Raw genomic sequence first — 15,089 nt, 5'->3', positions numbered from 1 at the left:
CCACGCTCAGAGATATTGTGTGAATTGCTTGTTTCATAATGCCCAAAGATTCAAGCTATTGTCCGTCGCCTGAGGTGGTCTTTGCGAGGATGCACTTGTTGATGATAGTGAACTTGCCGAACTCGAGGAACGTGGAGATGAGGAGTCACTGTCGAATTCGATGTCCGAGAAGTCCTCGACTTCGCGAGTCGAAGGAAATGAATGCCGCTGGCCAGAACAAGTAGCCAGGACAGACCCAGATGGATGCAGGGTAGTCGACGAAACAGTGTCTTCATGAGCCTTGAACTCCCAACACGGATCCCTCACCCCTTCCGCCATACCAAGCCCCTCCCAAACCCTCACCACTCCATCTAAGGCTCCGGCCCACACCTCTCCTCCCATTACCTCGACGCTGAGCCGCTGTTGCGTCCTTGCATTTCTGCCTCGCAGCCAAGCCAGCCTCTTTCCCGTGCCCCTGATATCCCATATTCCGACCCCGTCACTGGCCCTCTCCACGACGCAGAGGTAGCGCCCACACACGCTCCAAATCACTTGCGTGATCCCACCAGCTCGCTCGACCTCATCCTCGGCACCGGCAGAGAAGACGCCGGCGTCCCCACCCCTTCCGAACCCATCGTACAGACCCACCCATCTCGAATATGTCCCCGCTGCTAACATCCCCTCGGAACTCATGCCCAACGCGGACACTATTCCCTTCATGCCTTGGCCTCGGCCAGCTGCCCCACCCCGCCGGCTCGGCGTGGTGTGCATCCTCGTCATAGGTTCGTCCCCGGCCCTGTTCACATCAAATACGCTCACACAGCTCTCGCTTCCTGCAAAGAAGGTACTCGCTTCCTGGGGACTGAAGAGGAGCGAATGCGGCGCTATCCACGCTTCCGTCGTCGGACTGACTAGCGGGTATGATGCCAATATTCTGTCCGCAGTGAAAGGAGAGAAGAGTCTGATTGGCAGAGCGCGCGGAGAGGCGAGGGTCAGGCACGTGGATGGTTCATGGAGGCTGTAGGACGGGTGGAATGTGGCTGCGTACAAGGGCTCAGGGGATAGATGGAGAGCGTAAGGCCGGAGCTTTTGCGGGTGGGGGGGAGTGAGCAGGTCCGCTGGCAGGACGAAAGAGCGGAGGGTGTTGTCTGCAGAGGAGGTGAGGATGGTGGTGCCATCCGGGGACCATTGAGCGCTTTTGAAGTAGTTGCATTCATTCTGGGTTCCGGACCTCTTTGTCGGGCTCAGGCCTGCTTCAGGATATTCGCTCAGGAGTGTAGCTTCCTTGAGGGCTGTTTCGGTTATGCTGCCTTGGTAGAGGTCTGCTGTAGTGCCTACGAGTCGAGGCTGGGAAGGGTGGTTTTCGTCCGCGGCGGACGTCATTTCCCCAGTGTCTGAGGCCCGCGCTCGCGGAGGTCCTGATATCTGTGCCTCCACGATCTGGTGAAGCACAACATTGCTGCAGTCTCCAAGATGTTTTCCAGTCGTCGTATAAGATTCTGGTGAGAGTATGGAAGAGTATGGGAAAAATGTGACAGAATTGGGTGTCCCATCTCAGCTTAGTCTTTGACCTTAGGGCTGGGTAGAATTGTATATTTTGCTTAAAGTTGCACAATTTTCACAATTTGCTAACATACCATTCGCCTAGTAGGTATGTGAGCATATTGTCCTATCCTATCCCACCACTATTTGCCACTTCCTCCCACCAGGATCCGCACATGAATTGGCCTGCCCACCACTTGACCCACTTTATCAATGGACCTCTCACATTAATTTCCCAGCCTACATCAGACGATTTCCAACCGAAGAATCAGGCTGCTGATGGAGCATTTTGACACTGTTCGTCTACTTGACAAGGCAGGGACAGGGACAACTAGGAGACGTAGTAGATTGCTTGGTTCGTGTAGCTGGGTAAATGAAGATTGACATTCGACATTCAGCCTTACAAAACGTCCTCGTTGGGACAGACCGGCTTTTATACTCATGCAGGCACCCGGGTAGCCAAAAAGCCCGCACACCCTAACCCGCAAGTGGCTAGGAGAAGCGAGGCCATCCCGCATACATTTCACACACAAATTTAGTAGTCTTCTCTCATTATCAAGCACCATGTCGTCGCCCGAAAGGCTTCAGGCTGTAATAGACGGTAACGGTCAAATGACTGGCTATTATATAGAGAATCATTCAATAATGTAGGTAATTCTGCTGGAGGAAGGCAGTCGTCTCCATTTGGTTAGGGTGTGCGGGCTTTTTTGCTACCCGGGTGTTTGGTAAGAGTATGTAGCAAAAGTGATGCATAGAGGTCCATCCGAGGTCTAATTTTTCCAAGTCCTACAGTGGAGAAATCAAGGATTCTCCGCAAAGTTCTCCAGTCAGCCCTACAGGGCTACCACTGTAGGACTTGGAAAAAATTAAGTTCGGATGGCCCTCTATGCAATATGCATGACTTTTGCTACATACTCTTATATTTGACTCATGCTTCACTTTTCGGCTCCTTCATTTCCTTCATGAACTCATCAATTCTCTTGTTTGTCCCATTTCTATTATCGAAAGATTGTTTACTCCTCCCCCTCATCTTCTTATCTTCTTCTCAACACTATCAAAAGCCTTTGGAATATATCCCGGGCTCAATGCCTTTACCGAGATTAGACATTGTCCGGAGATTCAAGTACCCATTCCAAGCAGATGGTACAGGGCGTTTTACTTCATGGGGCAGTGCAAAAGGTAGGGCAATGCAAGAATCCCTGCACTCGCTGTCTGCATCCCATCATTGGTGCAACGGTACAATCGTTTTGAAGTGCATTGAGCCAGCCTCCGGCGTGATTGACCAAGGCTGAGCGCGCATGTGGAACTAATAGCCCTTCTTCGCAATTTCTTCTCAACTTCGGACACTGTCACTACCTTTCAAACACAGGATCCACGACCACTTTTTGGAGAATGTCAAGTCTCACGTTGCATGATGCATCGACTAGCTTACTGTCGAAGAGATTTGACAATTCGGGTTCTTTCCAGCAACAGGGTCAATTGTCTTGGATGGATGTCGGCAAAACCACCGTTTCCGCATCGCTCAACGTGCTCGCCCGATACTCAGCTGCCAACGTCGATCCATACACAGTCTTGATTGGTCAAGGGATGGCCGGATCGTTTGCATTTGGCCCCAACGGCAAGAAACGCTTTGAACAAGCAATCATAGGCCTTCTATCCATGCGATCAATTGGTGACTTAGTCCATTTTGGCTTTGGTATCAACAGTGTCATCCGGAATCTAACTTCTACTGAAGAAGGCGGCTGTCTTGTGGCGCTTTGCGCTGCCGCTGTGGAGTGTTATCCTGAGGATCAAGCGGCAAACATCATGTGGGAATTAGTGCGGCTTTACAAAGCTTCCGACATGCTCAAGCCATCAGCACTTCAGTGGACGTTTTTGATCAGAGCATGCGCAGGCAGTCTTGCAGCGACTCAATTCTCCACCATTGCAGAGCATTTGATGGGGTTGAATTATCGCCATGGAAGGGCTGACCGAGTCCATGGGAATAGCAGAGGCTGTTCAAGTCCAGATACTATCGCCAGGGCTCTGTTAGGCATTGGTGAAGTGTCGACAGGAAAAGTTCTATCCATCTCAATAGTTGGAGGACCTGACGCGGGATGGCTAGCTGCACTGGCGGAGTGGATGTTCGATCTCCGAATTGCTATTTCAACTCTCGAAGGGACTTTGCTTCATGCCAACTGCGGGACAACAAAAGACGCCCAAGTCCACGTCTTTCTTGGTGATCAACTTACAAGCGACCGGCCATACGAGGTGGAGGTTCGGGCTAAGACCTTTCATTTACGCGACATTATGGACGTGATCAATGTCAGAGAAGGAATCAATGGTGCCCCTCTCATCTGTGGACGCGTTCCATGGAGCTCTGCTCTATCTGACACCTTTGGGTCATACTTTACAAGTCTAATAGAAATGAGACGCGCATTCGGAACAGTGTTAGGTTGCGCAGCACGAGTTTTTGAAGCAGTCAAAAATGCTGAAGATGGATTTCACGGTTCGCCAGCATCCGAATGCCGTTCTTACTTTACTTCAAGTTATGGAGTTGGATACGTAAGCTTTGCGGTCACCAAGTTCCCAGAGCTGAAGGCGTTCAGAAGAGAAATGGATCTTGGAGCCAGAAAATCTACCGAAGAGGCTCTGAGAACATACGAAGCCTGTATTGTAGATATTGGACGTATCTGTGGGTGTAGATTCTGCGATGCAGGATCCTCAGTTGAAGTGATCCAAGGCCAGCTATGTCTGATCTTCATCGTCGAAACGATCTTGGTCGTCATCAGATCGTTATCTGGTATCTCTATCGCCGGGAAGCTGGACCCTTTGCTCGTCGGTCTCGAAGCTTCCTATCGACACCAAGTCCAAATACACACTGAAGATGCTACCAATGGCAAAGAATTTTTGCAACAGCTTGGGACAGTCCGATTTATACTGGAGCTAAATTTCGGTACAGCTCTAGATGGAGTAGTAATAGGACATCACCTTCAGGTTGGTAGGCTGGAGCAAGCAGCCAGGATATTTGGCAGAGGCAGAGTTGAAAGAACCACTCACAAGAGAGGCTCGTCTATTAGTGCAGTCAGTGCTCGTGGCATTACCGTCTTTCTGGATGCCCTGCTGGATGTCTCAGACGATCCAGAAAGAATGGGTCTCTGCCATGTCATCCCAGGGCACATCAGCATGGATGGCCGCCCGTTTAACTATCTCTCCGATCTCAGCGATTTCAATCCTGAAGGTATGGACTATCAAGCCCGGAATGGGCAGGTCGGATTGTACGACTGCCCGAGCCCTTCTGATCTTCAATATCGTTACGAGCAGGTCTCACTTGCAGTTGCCGAATCCATCGACTCGCTTCAGGTAGGAATCGTTGTCAAAGATTCTAACGCGAACACTGCATTGCTAGGGCCTTCACAATACACCGCTAAGTTCCTGGCAGCTTTCGGTCTCGTGGCATGTAGCGGAGTTGGTTGCTCTGTCAGGGATGGTTTTGCTCTGGAGAGCACTGATGACTTCAAGATCGAAGAGCTCGACAGGGGGGGCCTTGCTGCGTTATGGCACTTCAGAGGCAATATGATTGCCCGTGTCGTGGCTCTAATGAGAAGTGAATTACTTCCCGTTCCTGACGACGCTTTTGAAGCAATCATACGAACTCAAGAGTGCCTCAATTGTTGTAGAGCTACGGCGCTCATATGGAACTTCGAGAACGCTATTATCCTTTCTAAAGCGAATGTATGAACGCCTACCGTCTTTCTTTCTTCTCCATACTTAGCTGGTCTCATAGACGTGTGAAGTGATCGTGCAGTTATCAAGCACGCATAGCATGTATCAATGTCTCTTGATTCGGAGACCCTCCATCGAAGACTCACGTATATCTGTGATTCAGGCATCACAGATGCGTTTAATAGAGTAGAGAAAGAAGTCCCCGGCAAACTGATCGTGTCGACGATTGTTTCTATTCTTGAATACGGTATATGAACGCGCCATCACCATCTACTCTAGCGTCCGGTATCCAAACAGCCGCAAGGGTTCCACAAGATCTCACAACCATCTCCCCTTCTGCCCTTCAACTTCAGCCTCGGGTCAACCCCGTAGCGGGATTTTCTCCCAGAACACGAGCAGCAGGAGTCCTCGTTTGAATCATGCCTGGCGCACGTCACCAAGGCAACGACAGAAGTCTAGATATGCGCCGCTACCGGCCACGTACGAAGTCATCGTGATCCGCCGGCCTTCCGCGGGATGGTCACCGCTTGCTATCCGCACGTCTGCCTGCCATCATTATCCTACAGCCACGACCAGATCGTTCCGATGCAATCCGTGACACCCATGTCGGCTGGCACGTCTCCGAGCGAGCGAAGTCCACAGAGGACAAAGCTCGAGCATGTTTGAACTCACCCTTGTCCTGAAGTCCTTATGGTAACATTGCTTCAGCTGAGCGTAACATCCTCCTTCTCCCACCTCCCCTGGCCCCTGTCTGCTTCCCCGACGAACCGATTTCAACCAGTTGCAGTCCTCCACGCGGACTGGCGTGCCAGAACTCACATCGGCCGGCAGGGTCAAGGTGCGCTTTGGCTCGGGCGGCGTACTGGCCCTTACCCGTCACGATGGACGTTGTCGTAGCGAGATGCTAACTAGCTGACACGTAAGCGGATGTGGCACAAGTCATGCGTAGAGAGCATTTCACCTCATGGTAGAGAAGAGAACCTCTTTCTTTTCACTAACACATATTCTTATAAATATCACTCAGGGCGAACCGACTTGCTCTTTCTGTCAAGGGATCTTGAATGGAAAGGATCAAACACACAGAAAAATTCTCTCACAGAGAAAACAAGGAAATTTGCGCGGAAGTCTATGAAAATGGTCATGTTATTCCGGCACCGGCCTCTGAATCATACAACTTCTCTGCCTCTCTCTCTCGCAGGTAAAAATGACGGTTTCTTAGGAAAAGTTGCACGAGAATTGGCATTGGTTTCTAACAACTGGAGCACTTCGAACAATCTCATCGAGGGCTTTCCTTCGAGTACTCGTCCTCTCTCCTCCCGGCAAGAGTTCTACCATGATGACAAACATACACGGACAACCTTTGCAGTATCCACGCGAACCCGATGTGCGAGACCTCCCCCCTCTTTTTTTTAATATATAGTCATCGGGATGAAGTGCCTTCATTTGCCTTCCGTAGCGTCTGAGTACGGAACTACTGAAGCGGTATTCGAAAAAAAGAAAGAATGAAAGAAAGAAAGAAAGAAAGAAAGAAAGAAGATAGATAGAAATTCTCAACAGGAATTTCGTTCTGCTGACCGGCCTTCTCGCAAGCTCGATCGTCTCTTCGCTCCGCAAATGTCCTACCATCGTGACGAGGAGAAGTGGTGGGGTTGCTGTTTGTTCGCCGGGGGACGATGGGTTTGCTCGGCAGGTGAGAAGGTGATGGATTGGCAACGTGCTGGCTGTGAGGTGCGGCGGATGATTGATCAGGGGTTTGGAGATCCGTCGAGAGAAAATCTGCGGATGACGGAGTGCTCGGCGAGGATGAAGAGATTAGCGTTGAGGTTCTTGTGAATTTCTTCTTGGATTCTCTTTGCTACGTGAAGTGACTTCGGGTCGTCCCTGTAGCATCGGGACGTGGTCAGCTCGGTGGTTATGACGTGCTCATAGATATGATGGAAGCTGTGATGACTAAGGAGCATAAGATGAGCTAGATCGCTACGTGTTGGAAATGTTGACGTCCGGCTAGAAGAGCGTAGAGCCAGAGATACCCCGAGTGCATCAAGTGCCACTTTGCTTTCAGCCTACCATCTCGCATCCAACACCCTACTCACCCTCCCCAGCAACCTCCTCCCGCCAAGTAGCGTCTCGAAGTGCGCGAATCTCTCCTGGACCGACATCTTGGCGAAAGCCGTCAGCCCAAACGCAGTCCCGTGCGTCCCTGCGGCGTCGATTTCATTTCGACCCGGCGCCTTGAGCGTCGCTAAAATAGCTTGAGCGGCAAAAGCGTTCATGCCTGCTCGCCTCAGGAAGACTTCCCACAGTGTCTCGTCTTGTAGCAGCTTGAATTCCTGGTCAGTGTTCAGGCCGTGCTTGACCATTGCGGCGACGATCCATTTTGCTAGGTCCTCTTCGCCGCCTGCTATGAAGATGCTTTGGACTTCGTCTGGGAGAGTGGAGCAGAAAGCTGTGAATTCGGCCAGGGCGGTACAATCTTTGTCGTCCAGGGGTTGGATATCGATGTTGGTTCTGTCGGATGAAGGGGCTGTGTTTTGATTTTGGCTGACGAGAACAAGTAGCCTCTCGTAACGTAGGCTGGTTCGGGAAACGCGTTCTCGAACGGCCGATCTGTTTATTTGGCCTGGTAAGGCGAGTTGCTTGATCTTTTGCAGGGAGGTCCAGATGAGGCCTGTGCTAGGCGAGAGCAGCACGTCTGCTTCGTCAGCCATGGTTCCAAAATTCATGCTTGTTGTGTGTACTTTCGATTGGGGTCTTTGTTCGAATTGACCTTGTTGGTGGAGCATGAAATCTCGCTCGATAAACTCGGCGGACGGGTAGACGCGTTGTACCTGGCGAGAGAGGCTGCGATTCCTAAGGAAAGAGGCTGAGACGATAAAGAAATGAGGAGAGGAAGGGAGTGACAGCGTTGGAGCATCGAGGACGGGCGCGCGCTGGGCAGGTGCTGGTATGGCGATTTGAGATACGCGTTTGGGCGGGTGCAAATCGGCTGGTTCAGAGAGTTGTTGGACTTGAGATTGTTTGGCGAAGTGGTGGTCTGATGTGACCTTTCGTCGAGTCATCTGGCCTTTCCGGACATTGATATAATCTTCTAAAGCACTCATCGCGGAGAAGCTGTTGGTGAAAGAGACTTCTTGGTTGATTCCTTTACTTGTGGTCTCTTTAGTAGGTTTGCTGACGATGCCTGTGGCTTTAGCGACGGCCGTATTGGCATTCTGCTTGCCTTGAGTTCTAGCATTAGCAGTGCGTGAGACGTCTTCTGACGGCGGTGAGACGAGATCGCCTGCTTCTAGCTCGAGCTTTCTTTTCCTGACGAGAGAATTAATATCCTTCTCTTCTGGGAAGTCTCCTTCTTCCAGCTCTTCTTCATCCGATTCGGCAAGTTCATCAAAGATGCGCAGCCCATCAGGCTTCCATGTCAGAGTGGTAATGTCCACAGGCTCTGGGGGTACTATGTATTTGTCGATGAAGCCGTTGTCAGGGATGCTCTCCTGGGTTTCGACTTTCCCAAGTGCCACCGGAAAGGGTGCCCACTTCAGCTCCCGCTCGGCTTCACCGCTCGTAGGCCAAACATGCTTGCTGAAATGGAGCGCCTTCATCTTGGTCAAAGTCTTCTTCAATGCTTCGCCTTCATTGTTGGCTTTTGGGCCATGGCTCTTTGCTTTCCATGGAGCAATTGGCAAAGAGAAGTCCATAATAGGTACCGAGACCCTTAGTGTCGTATCAGCTTCTTGCAATTGCTCCTGCTCAATAGCACGCTCAGCCTTGGCAGCCACTGGCTTGATGATACTCTCAAAGAATGCATCAATATCGTCAGACGAGGTATCCTCCGGCTTTGTTATCGGCAATGGAAGCTCGGGGATCAGCTCCGGCAATGCCTCGCTGAACGAGACGCTCTTCCTCTTCCATGGCGGAGGCTGTTCAGAATGTGAAGGTGAGAGCGGCACTTCGACCTTGAGGTCCTTCGGGCGCTCTCTAAAGGGTGAGGGAGATGAGGGCGGATTTTTGATGCCTTTGAGGGGACTGTAGATATCTCCGAGGCTTTCTGTCTCCAGCAACATTGGGTCTGAGTTCTGCGAGGGTGAGTCATCTTGCTTCTTGATTGGTAGAATCCTGTCGTCAGCAAATATCGTTCGTTCGACTTCGCGTGCTTCCTCTCGGGTTGGACTGGTAGTGTCGGATAGGAAATCAAGATGGCCGGTGTCCGATGAGGGTACATAAGGTTCAGGGCTGGGCGACAATGGTAGCAATGGAGGTGATGCTGGTTCTGGAATAGTTCTCTGTCCAGTGTTATTATCACTTTTCTTACATTGGGAGATGCAGAGGACTGACCCTCTTATAAGATAACTCATCGACCTCCAATGCTCCGTGGTCCACACCCTCAAAGCGAAATTTCAGCGTCTGTTGCAGATACAGAAAGTCACCTTCCGAGGCCTCAATCTTCTCAGAGCGTGATTTCTTGGCAAATTGATCCGGTAATGCATCGTAGCTAGACGGCCACTCAAGACCCTCGTCTTCTTCTACATCGGCCGTCTCGAAGGGTAGGAACTCATTTTCGAGATCCGGTACGATGGGGGCCGCGAAGCGTAATACATCGATGTCATGATCTGAGCGTAGCAATGGTAGCTCATGTTTCATGCGTCGGACTCGGTGTCTCTCGATGCCGAGATCTTGATCAGACTGTGATGGCGAGTACTTTACCGACTCGGCGATGGATGACAGGAATGATGCTGCGCCTGCATCGATTGCCAACCGCTCCTCGGGTACCTTGACATTTGTAAGTTGGATATGGAATAGCTCAGGCGGATCGTCAAGAAGCGAGTCAAACGACCCCAGGTTTTCGGGTAAAGTGAGTGCCTGCAGAGGATCATGCTCGAGATGATTCTGCACTAGCGCGTAGAAGCGCGCATAGTCGATGATTGGAGGCTCGACATTCTGTGACATGGTGTACCATGGCCAAAGCTCAGCGCGGAACCAGGTACATGCGGCAGAGATGCACCCAGATTACGCATCGGATGCGGGGAAACCTGGGGTAGGTGGATCCAAAATCACGCCAAGGTTTTAATGGTTGTACTTGTAACGAGGCGCAAGTTGGGTCGCCAATCTCCAATTCTTCATGCTTTAATCACATCCCCTCGCATAGCAAGATGTCGTGACAATGATCAGAGCCATGCTACCATGTGCGAGCTCTACTAGCCTTGCTTCATCCATACCTCACGGAAGTCTATGGTATCGATGCAATAATGCATGCGCGCTAAATCGCATCGACCAAGACAAAGGTGGCCATCAAATGCATGCAAAATTTGCTACTCCCAATCCATCGCTCATATTCAAGAACTGGCACCTGCTCAATCGTTGTAGTTCGATCGGCCCGACCCATCCTTGTTGACTTTCGGCAGGCCATAGCGGGCGTTCATCTCCTCTTCCTGAGATTTGCTGTTAGGATCAAAATACGGGCACTCTGCCTGAGATGCGACACGCACTGCGTGTCTGCGGTGTGGGGCAAAGCCGTAGGATGCCGAGTGGTTCTTTCGCGTGTCAGCTATTGTGTGTAGACAGAAGGGCGAGCTTTACTCACGCATATGCGGTTGTCCCAGAAGGCAACGTCATTCTTCTGCCACTGAAATCGAACATGAATTTCCTGAGTCGTGGTGATCAGCTCGTTCAGATAGTGGATGATTGCATCGGCTTCTGCTTTGGGAATGCCAACTATATCCGTGACGAACCCTATATCTTCGGGGTCAGCATCGGTGGGTCGAGGCAAAGGACCCGAGCAATGAGACAACTCGACAGGTCGTTGAGGATGCTTCTCTCTCAATCAGAGCATGTTTCACGGCGCGAGCATGAGTCCAGAATAGGAAAGACTTCCTCCAAAAATGTACATACCAGGGTTGAAGAAAACAGACTTCCACCCAGTGACGGGGTGGGTACGAACTAGCGGGTGCTTCGTGACGACAGGCTCGCGTCGCACGGTACGGCCAAGAGCGATGGACCCATCCGCTTGGATTTGTGCCGAGTGCAAAGCCTCAAGTCCTTCGAGGTATTTCTGCATACCCGACGACAAAAGATCATACACAGCATACTGAGAAGCCCACAGTGTGTCACCACCTCCACCGCGTGGAGGGCCAGTCAGCATCTTTAGCAACGTATACGATGGCGGTTGTACTTCATAAGTCACCTAATTGATGTCAGATATCCCAACAAAATAGGAGCTGTTAGGGATACAAGCTGCTTACGTCAGAATGCCACAAGAACGTAGGTGCGAATTGGGCACGCTGCTCTTTGGACTTCTCGTCGGTGTAGACCACATGCACATCATCTAGATCCCCTCGGCGAGGCACAGAAGTGGTAGCGTGCTTGTGAAGTTGACCAAAATACTGGCCAAGCTCGCGTTGGGCGTCAATATCAAGGTCCGTTTGGTTACGGAAGAAAACCACTCCTCGCGTTGAGATGAGGCGAGCTAGGTCGTCCTTCTGGGCGTCTGTGAGCTTCGCCAGATTTATTCCACTGATTTCGGTGCCAATCTTGGGGTTGTAATCGAAAATATTGGTGGCATCGGAAAGTAGGTTACCAAATTGAGGATCACCTTTGGTACCTCGATCATGGTATGGTACCTCTGTTAAGGGTTCCCAATGAACATCGGGGAATGCTGGGCGAAGGTCGTCATACTCGTACTCCCCATGACCTTCGACAATCGTCCGACCGGGTTCGTATTGAATGTTGTGTTTCTTCTTATTAGGTAGATCCAAAATGCCTCCATCGATCTTGGGCTTGCCGGAATATGTAGGACGGGTGCTTGGCTCTTCTAGAAATGGGGCCATTGTGAACAACGTATGTTGACAATGAAGGGTAGTGCGGTGTGTGATATCTTGTTTTGGCGCAATTTTATGCAGAACGATTATGCTAAGGCACAAAGACACTGTGTGGAAGGGAATATATCGGAATTGATGGACGTTACTGACACAGGAAGACAGATGATTGAGAGAGAAAGATAGAAGAAGGCCTATGTAGTCGTGTATTTGAGGCATTCGTATGGGATGATAAATTACTGTGCTGCGCGTCTCTCTTCCCTTGCTTATTAGCCCGTCACACCATTAACGTCCGCGAGCACGTCACAAAGGAAATGTCAGACTGAGGCTCTTCCCCACATTGCGGAAAAGTAAAACAACACGCGACGATCTGCAATCGTGGTGTCCAGTTGCTTCTCATGAGCTAGGCAATGGAACCTAACCCTGAATTATTCGCGCTGACTTTTGGCATTCATATTGACAAGTCAAGATTCCCATTCCTGCATTGGTGCATCTGCAGATGTACGCAGAGACTAGAGTAGAGCTTCGGAGAGCCTCTTTGTTGGTTCAATGTTGATCGCTCAGCGTAGCAAGCTCCTCTCGCAGCAAAAGTGAAGGAGGGTTGTCCGGAAGAGAACACAAGAAAGAAGAAATGATATGCTGTGATTGGTGGCTTTATATTTGGCTAGTCCAATTGCGGTCATAACGCGATCCGTGCGCTGGAGGCGAAGCACCATCATCATCTCGCACGCAAGATCAAACATTCTGGCGTGATGACTCCCTTGTACAATATTGACAAAAGATCCGCCCTTGGTCAGCTAGCTACAGATGCCCATGATTACATACCCTTTCACTTGCGCGCCATACTCCTGATCATTGCAACCATACATACTATACTTATCCTCTCGGGATCTTCAGGAGTGCGTCCAGATCTTGCCTCCACGGCGGCCTTTGGAAGAACAAGACGTATAGGAGATCCAATGGCGCCTTCATCGAGGGTTGACACTGAGAGCATCTTGCCGCCACTTACCGGGTCTTCCGCAGGTTTACCGCAGACTTAAGGGTATTGTAATTATGCATTAACGATGCGAGCACTGACCGCAGCGTTGGCGTTTCCCCAGCTTTCATTCAACCGGGTCCATCATAATATCAGCGTCTCTCTCGAACGACTCGGCATTGCCCGGTACGAACCAGGCTTGCATATCATTTGAGTGTCATTAGACTTGAATAAGATTCGCCCGAGAAGACTTCTACCAATGCCTGGAGCTGAATATCCACCTATGATCGGCGATATCGCCGCACACCACGGAACGGCATGGCTTCCTATTCACTTCCACCAATTATGTATCCGTTCAATCCTGGGCATATGCACAGTAAGACCTCAATTCACAACGCTCGAATGGAGACCCTTTCGTTGCGTCTCCACCTTGAAATGGTGCTCTTCAATCTTTCCAGAGCTTTTCCCTCATTGAGTGGACTGCACCAACACTTTGGCGTCGTGTAATGGCAGAAGGTCAGCCAATTGAGCTTTTCGCATGCGCGTCAAACTGGACTTTGGACCGAATTGGTCAGATGCTTCCCCGTGAAGCTCTAAAAGGTCTCATTGACATATCAGACTTGCTGATAGCACATCACGCCACCGTGGTCCTTGTTTCGTGGTCTTATGAAGTCTCCAATTAAAGGGGCTTAATACATGAGTCACTGCTACCCAGAGCCAAGGAGTATGGTCGTGTCGAATCTGCTCTTGTATTGCCCTTCACTCTAGTGTCGAACGAATCCGCTTGGTATTGTGCCGCTGGTCGAATTAGATATCATTGTGAATATAGTAATAGTCCAAGAAAGAAAATTCGCGCTATCGTTCATTCCCGAGCAAGCCCGTCCGTTCATGATCCTCGTCGCCATCAGCATAGCCGTGCCCGTTTCCATTCATTTGGTTAGCATGCTCATTAGAATCACCGGCCACGCCTCCAAGCCCAGCTTTCCCCTTCTTCCGTGCTCTCAACTCGAAGGTGATCCCCATCACCAACAGACAACCCTGGAGTACCCCTGTCACAAGATAGATTCCCCACGTACTCCAGCCCTCCCACCCAAATCTCGCTGCTAGACTCCCCACCCACACAAAGCTTCCCGGTGTTTGTATGCACATCATCGGTATGCTCAAACTGCCCATCTCTTGCAGCTTCCACGTCGTCCATATCTGAGGCAAGAATTGTATAGCGGCCAAGCATGTGCCGAAGATACCAAGGAAATGTGCCCATGAGGCGAGACGGGAGCGGTAGAGGTAGATGATGATGACGGACACTAGGAAGGTGAGGACCAGGTGGACTATGGAGGTTAGGAAGACTGTGATGGCGAGACGGTAGGTGGGCTCATCTTTGGACTTGGCGTCCGAGGGTGTGCGCGGGAAGAATAGGAGGAAGAGGAATAGTCTATGCTGTCATCAGCCATCGAGACCATGGTCAAAGACCGAGATGACGAGAGGACCCTCACATGACCATGAAACAACTCCACTGCACCCCGACCTGCGCTATACCCAAGGCTCCCGCCACACATTCAAAGCCACTTAGCTCTCGGCAGCATGCAAGATCTCGGCGACTGGCAGGGAGAGTCAAGATATTGGCAAAGGCACAGGTGCCGGATGTGGTGCCTAGGAGCACGAAGTACGGTGAGATGCCTGTAGAAGATCGGCGGGAGATGATGCGATGATGTTGCGGGAGATATGACACAAGAATACCAAGGAGGATGAGACTTATGGGACCGTTACTGGATAGGTAAAGGTCTGGGAGCGGGAAATATACCTACATGGAGAGGATGAAGTTGAAGATGTTTGGGGAGGAAAGGTCGACGCAAGCACCGCTGACGGGTTGGTCTATCTCATAGGAGCCCATGGCGGATGCTTTGAGCTCAGTATACTGGATGAGATATTCTCGCTGCCCATAGAACCAGGTATGGCTCCACGACGGTGAAGGGAGAAACAGTAAACAATGAAGAACCGCGTGATCGGCGTATCGGGCAAGCAGTCAGCCCTATGAGGGATCATTTCCGCGTGCCCCTCCCAGCCCACTATACTTTTCGCCG

At 50.8% G+C, this 15,089-nt stretch overlaps 5 protein-coding genes across 5 annotated transcripts; 1 reads left to right on the top strand and 4 right to left on the bottom strand.

Moving 5' to 3' along the window:
- Positions 1-33: 33 nt before the first annotated feature.
- HO133_007144 (uncharacterized protein) lies at positions 34-1,362 on the bottom strand (the record flags this gene model as incomplete). The annotated part of the gene is made up of 1 exon (XM_037298037.1): positions 34-1,362. One exon carries the CDS (start codon positions 1,360-1,362, stop codon positions 34-36), a length of 1,329 nt encoding a protein of 442 aa, XP_037156672.1.
- Positions 1,363-3,009: 1,647 nt separating this feature from the next.
- HO133_007143 (uncharacterized protein) lies at positions 3,010-5,241 on the top strand (the record flags this gene model as incomplete). The annotated part of the gene is made up of 1 exon (XM_037298036.1): positions 3,010-5,241. The coding sequence occupies one exon, from the start codon at positions 3,010-3,012 to the stop codon at positions 5,239-5,241; it is 2,232 nt and encodes a 743-aa protein (XP_037156671.1).
- A 2,048-nt stretch (positions 5,242-7,289) lies between these two features.
- Positions 7,290-10,167, bottom strand: HO133_007142 (uncharacterized protein; the record flags this gene model as incomplete). The annotated part of the gene is made up of 2 exons (XM_037298035.1): positions 7,290-9,503; positions 9,556-10,167. 2 exons carry the CDS (start codon positions 10,165-10,167, stop codon positions 7,290-7,292), a joined length of 2,826 nt encoding a protein of 941 aa, XP_037156670.1.
- A 404-nt stretch (positions 10,168-10,571) lies between these two features.
- On the bottom strand, positions 10,572-12,044 carry HO133_007141 (uncharacterized protein; the record flags this gene model as incomplete). Its single annotated transcript, XM_037298034.1, has 4 exons — positions 10,572-10,751; positions 10,802-10,950; positions 11,110-11,401; positions 11,460-12,044. 4 exons carry the CDS (start codon positions 12,042-12,044, stop codon positions 10,572-10,574), a joined length of 1,206 nt encoding a protein of 401 aa, XP_037156669.1.
- Positions 12,045-13,863: 1,819 nt separating this feature from the next.
- On the bottom strand, positions 13,864-14,899 carry HO133_007140 (uncharacterized protein; the record flags this gene model as incomplete). The annotated part of the gene is made up of 3 exons (XM_037298033.1): positions 13,864-14,440; positions 14,502-14,759; positions 14,814-14,899. 3 exons carry the CDS (start codon positions 14,897-14,899, stop codon positions 13,864-13,866), a joined length of 921 nt encoding a protein of 306 aa, XP_037156668.1.
- Positions 14,900-15,089: the final 190 nt, after the last annotated feature.

Source organism: Letharia lupina, assembly GCF_014066315.1.
Source record: "Letharia lupina isolate WasteWater1 chromosome Unknown contig_3, whole genome shotgun sequence".
Taxonomy (NCBI): Eukaryota; Fungi; Ascomycota; class Lecanoromycetes; order Lecanorales; family Parmeliaceae; genus Letharia; species Letharia lupina.
This window is presented reverse-complemented; position numbering and strand designations above follow the sequence as displayed.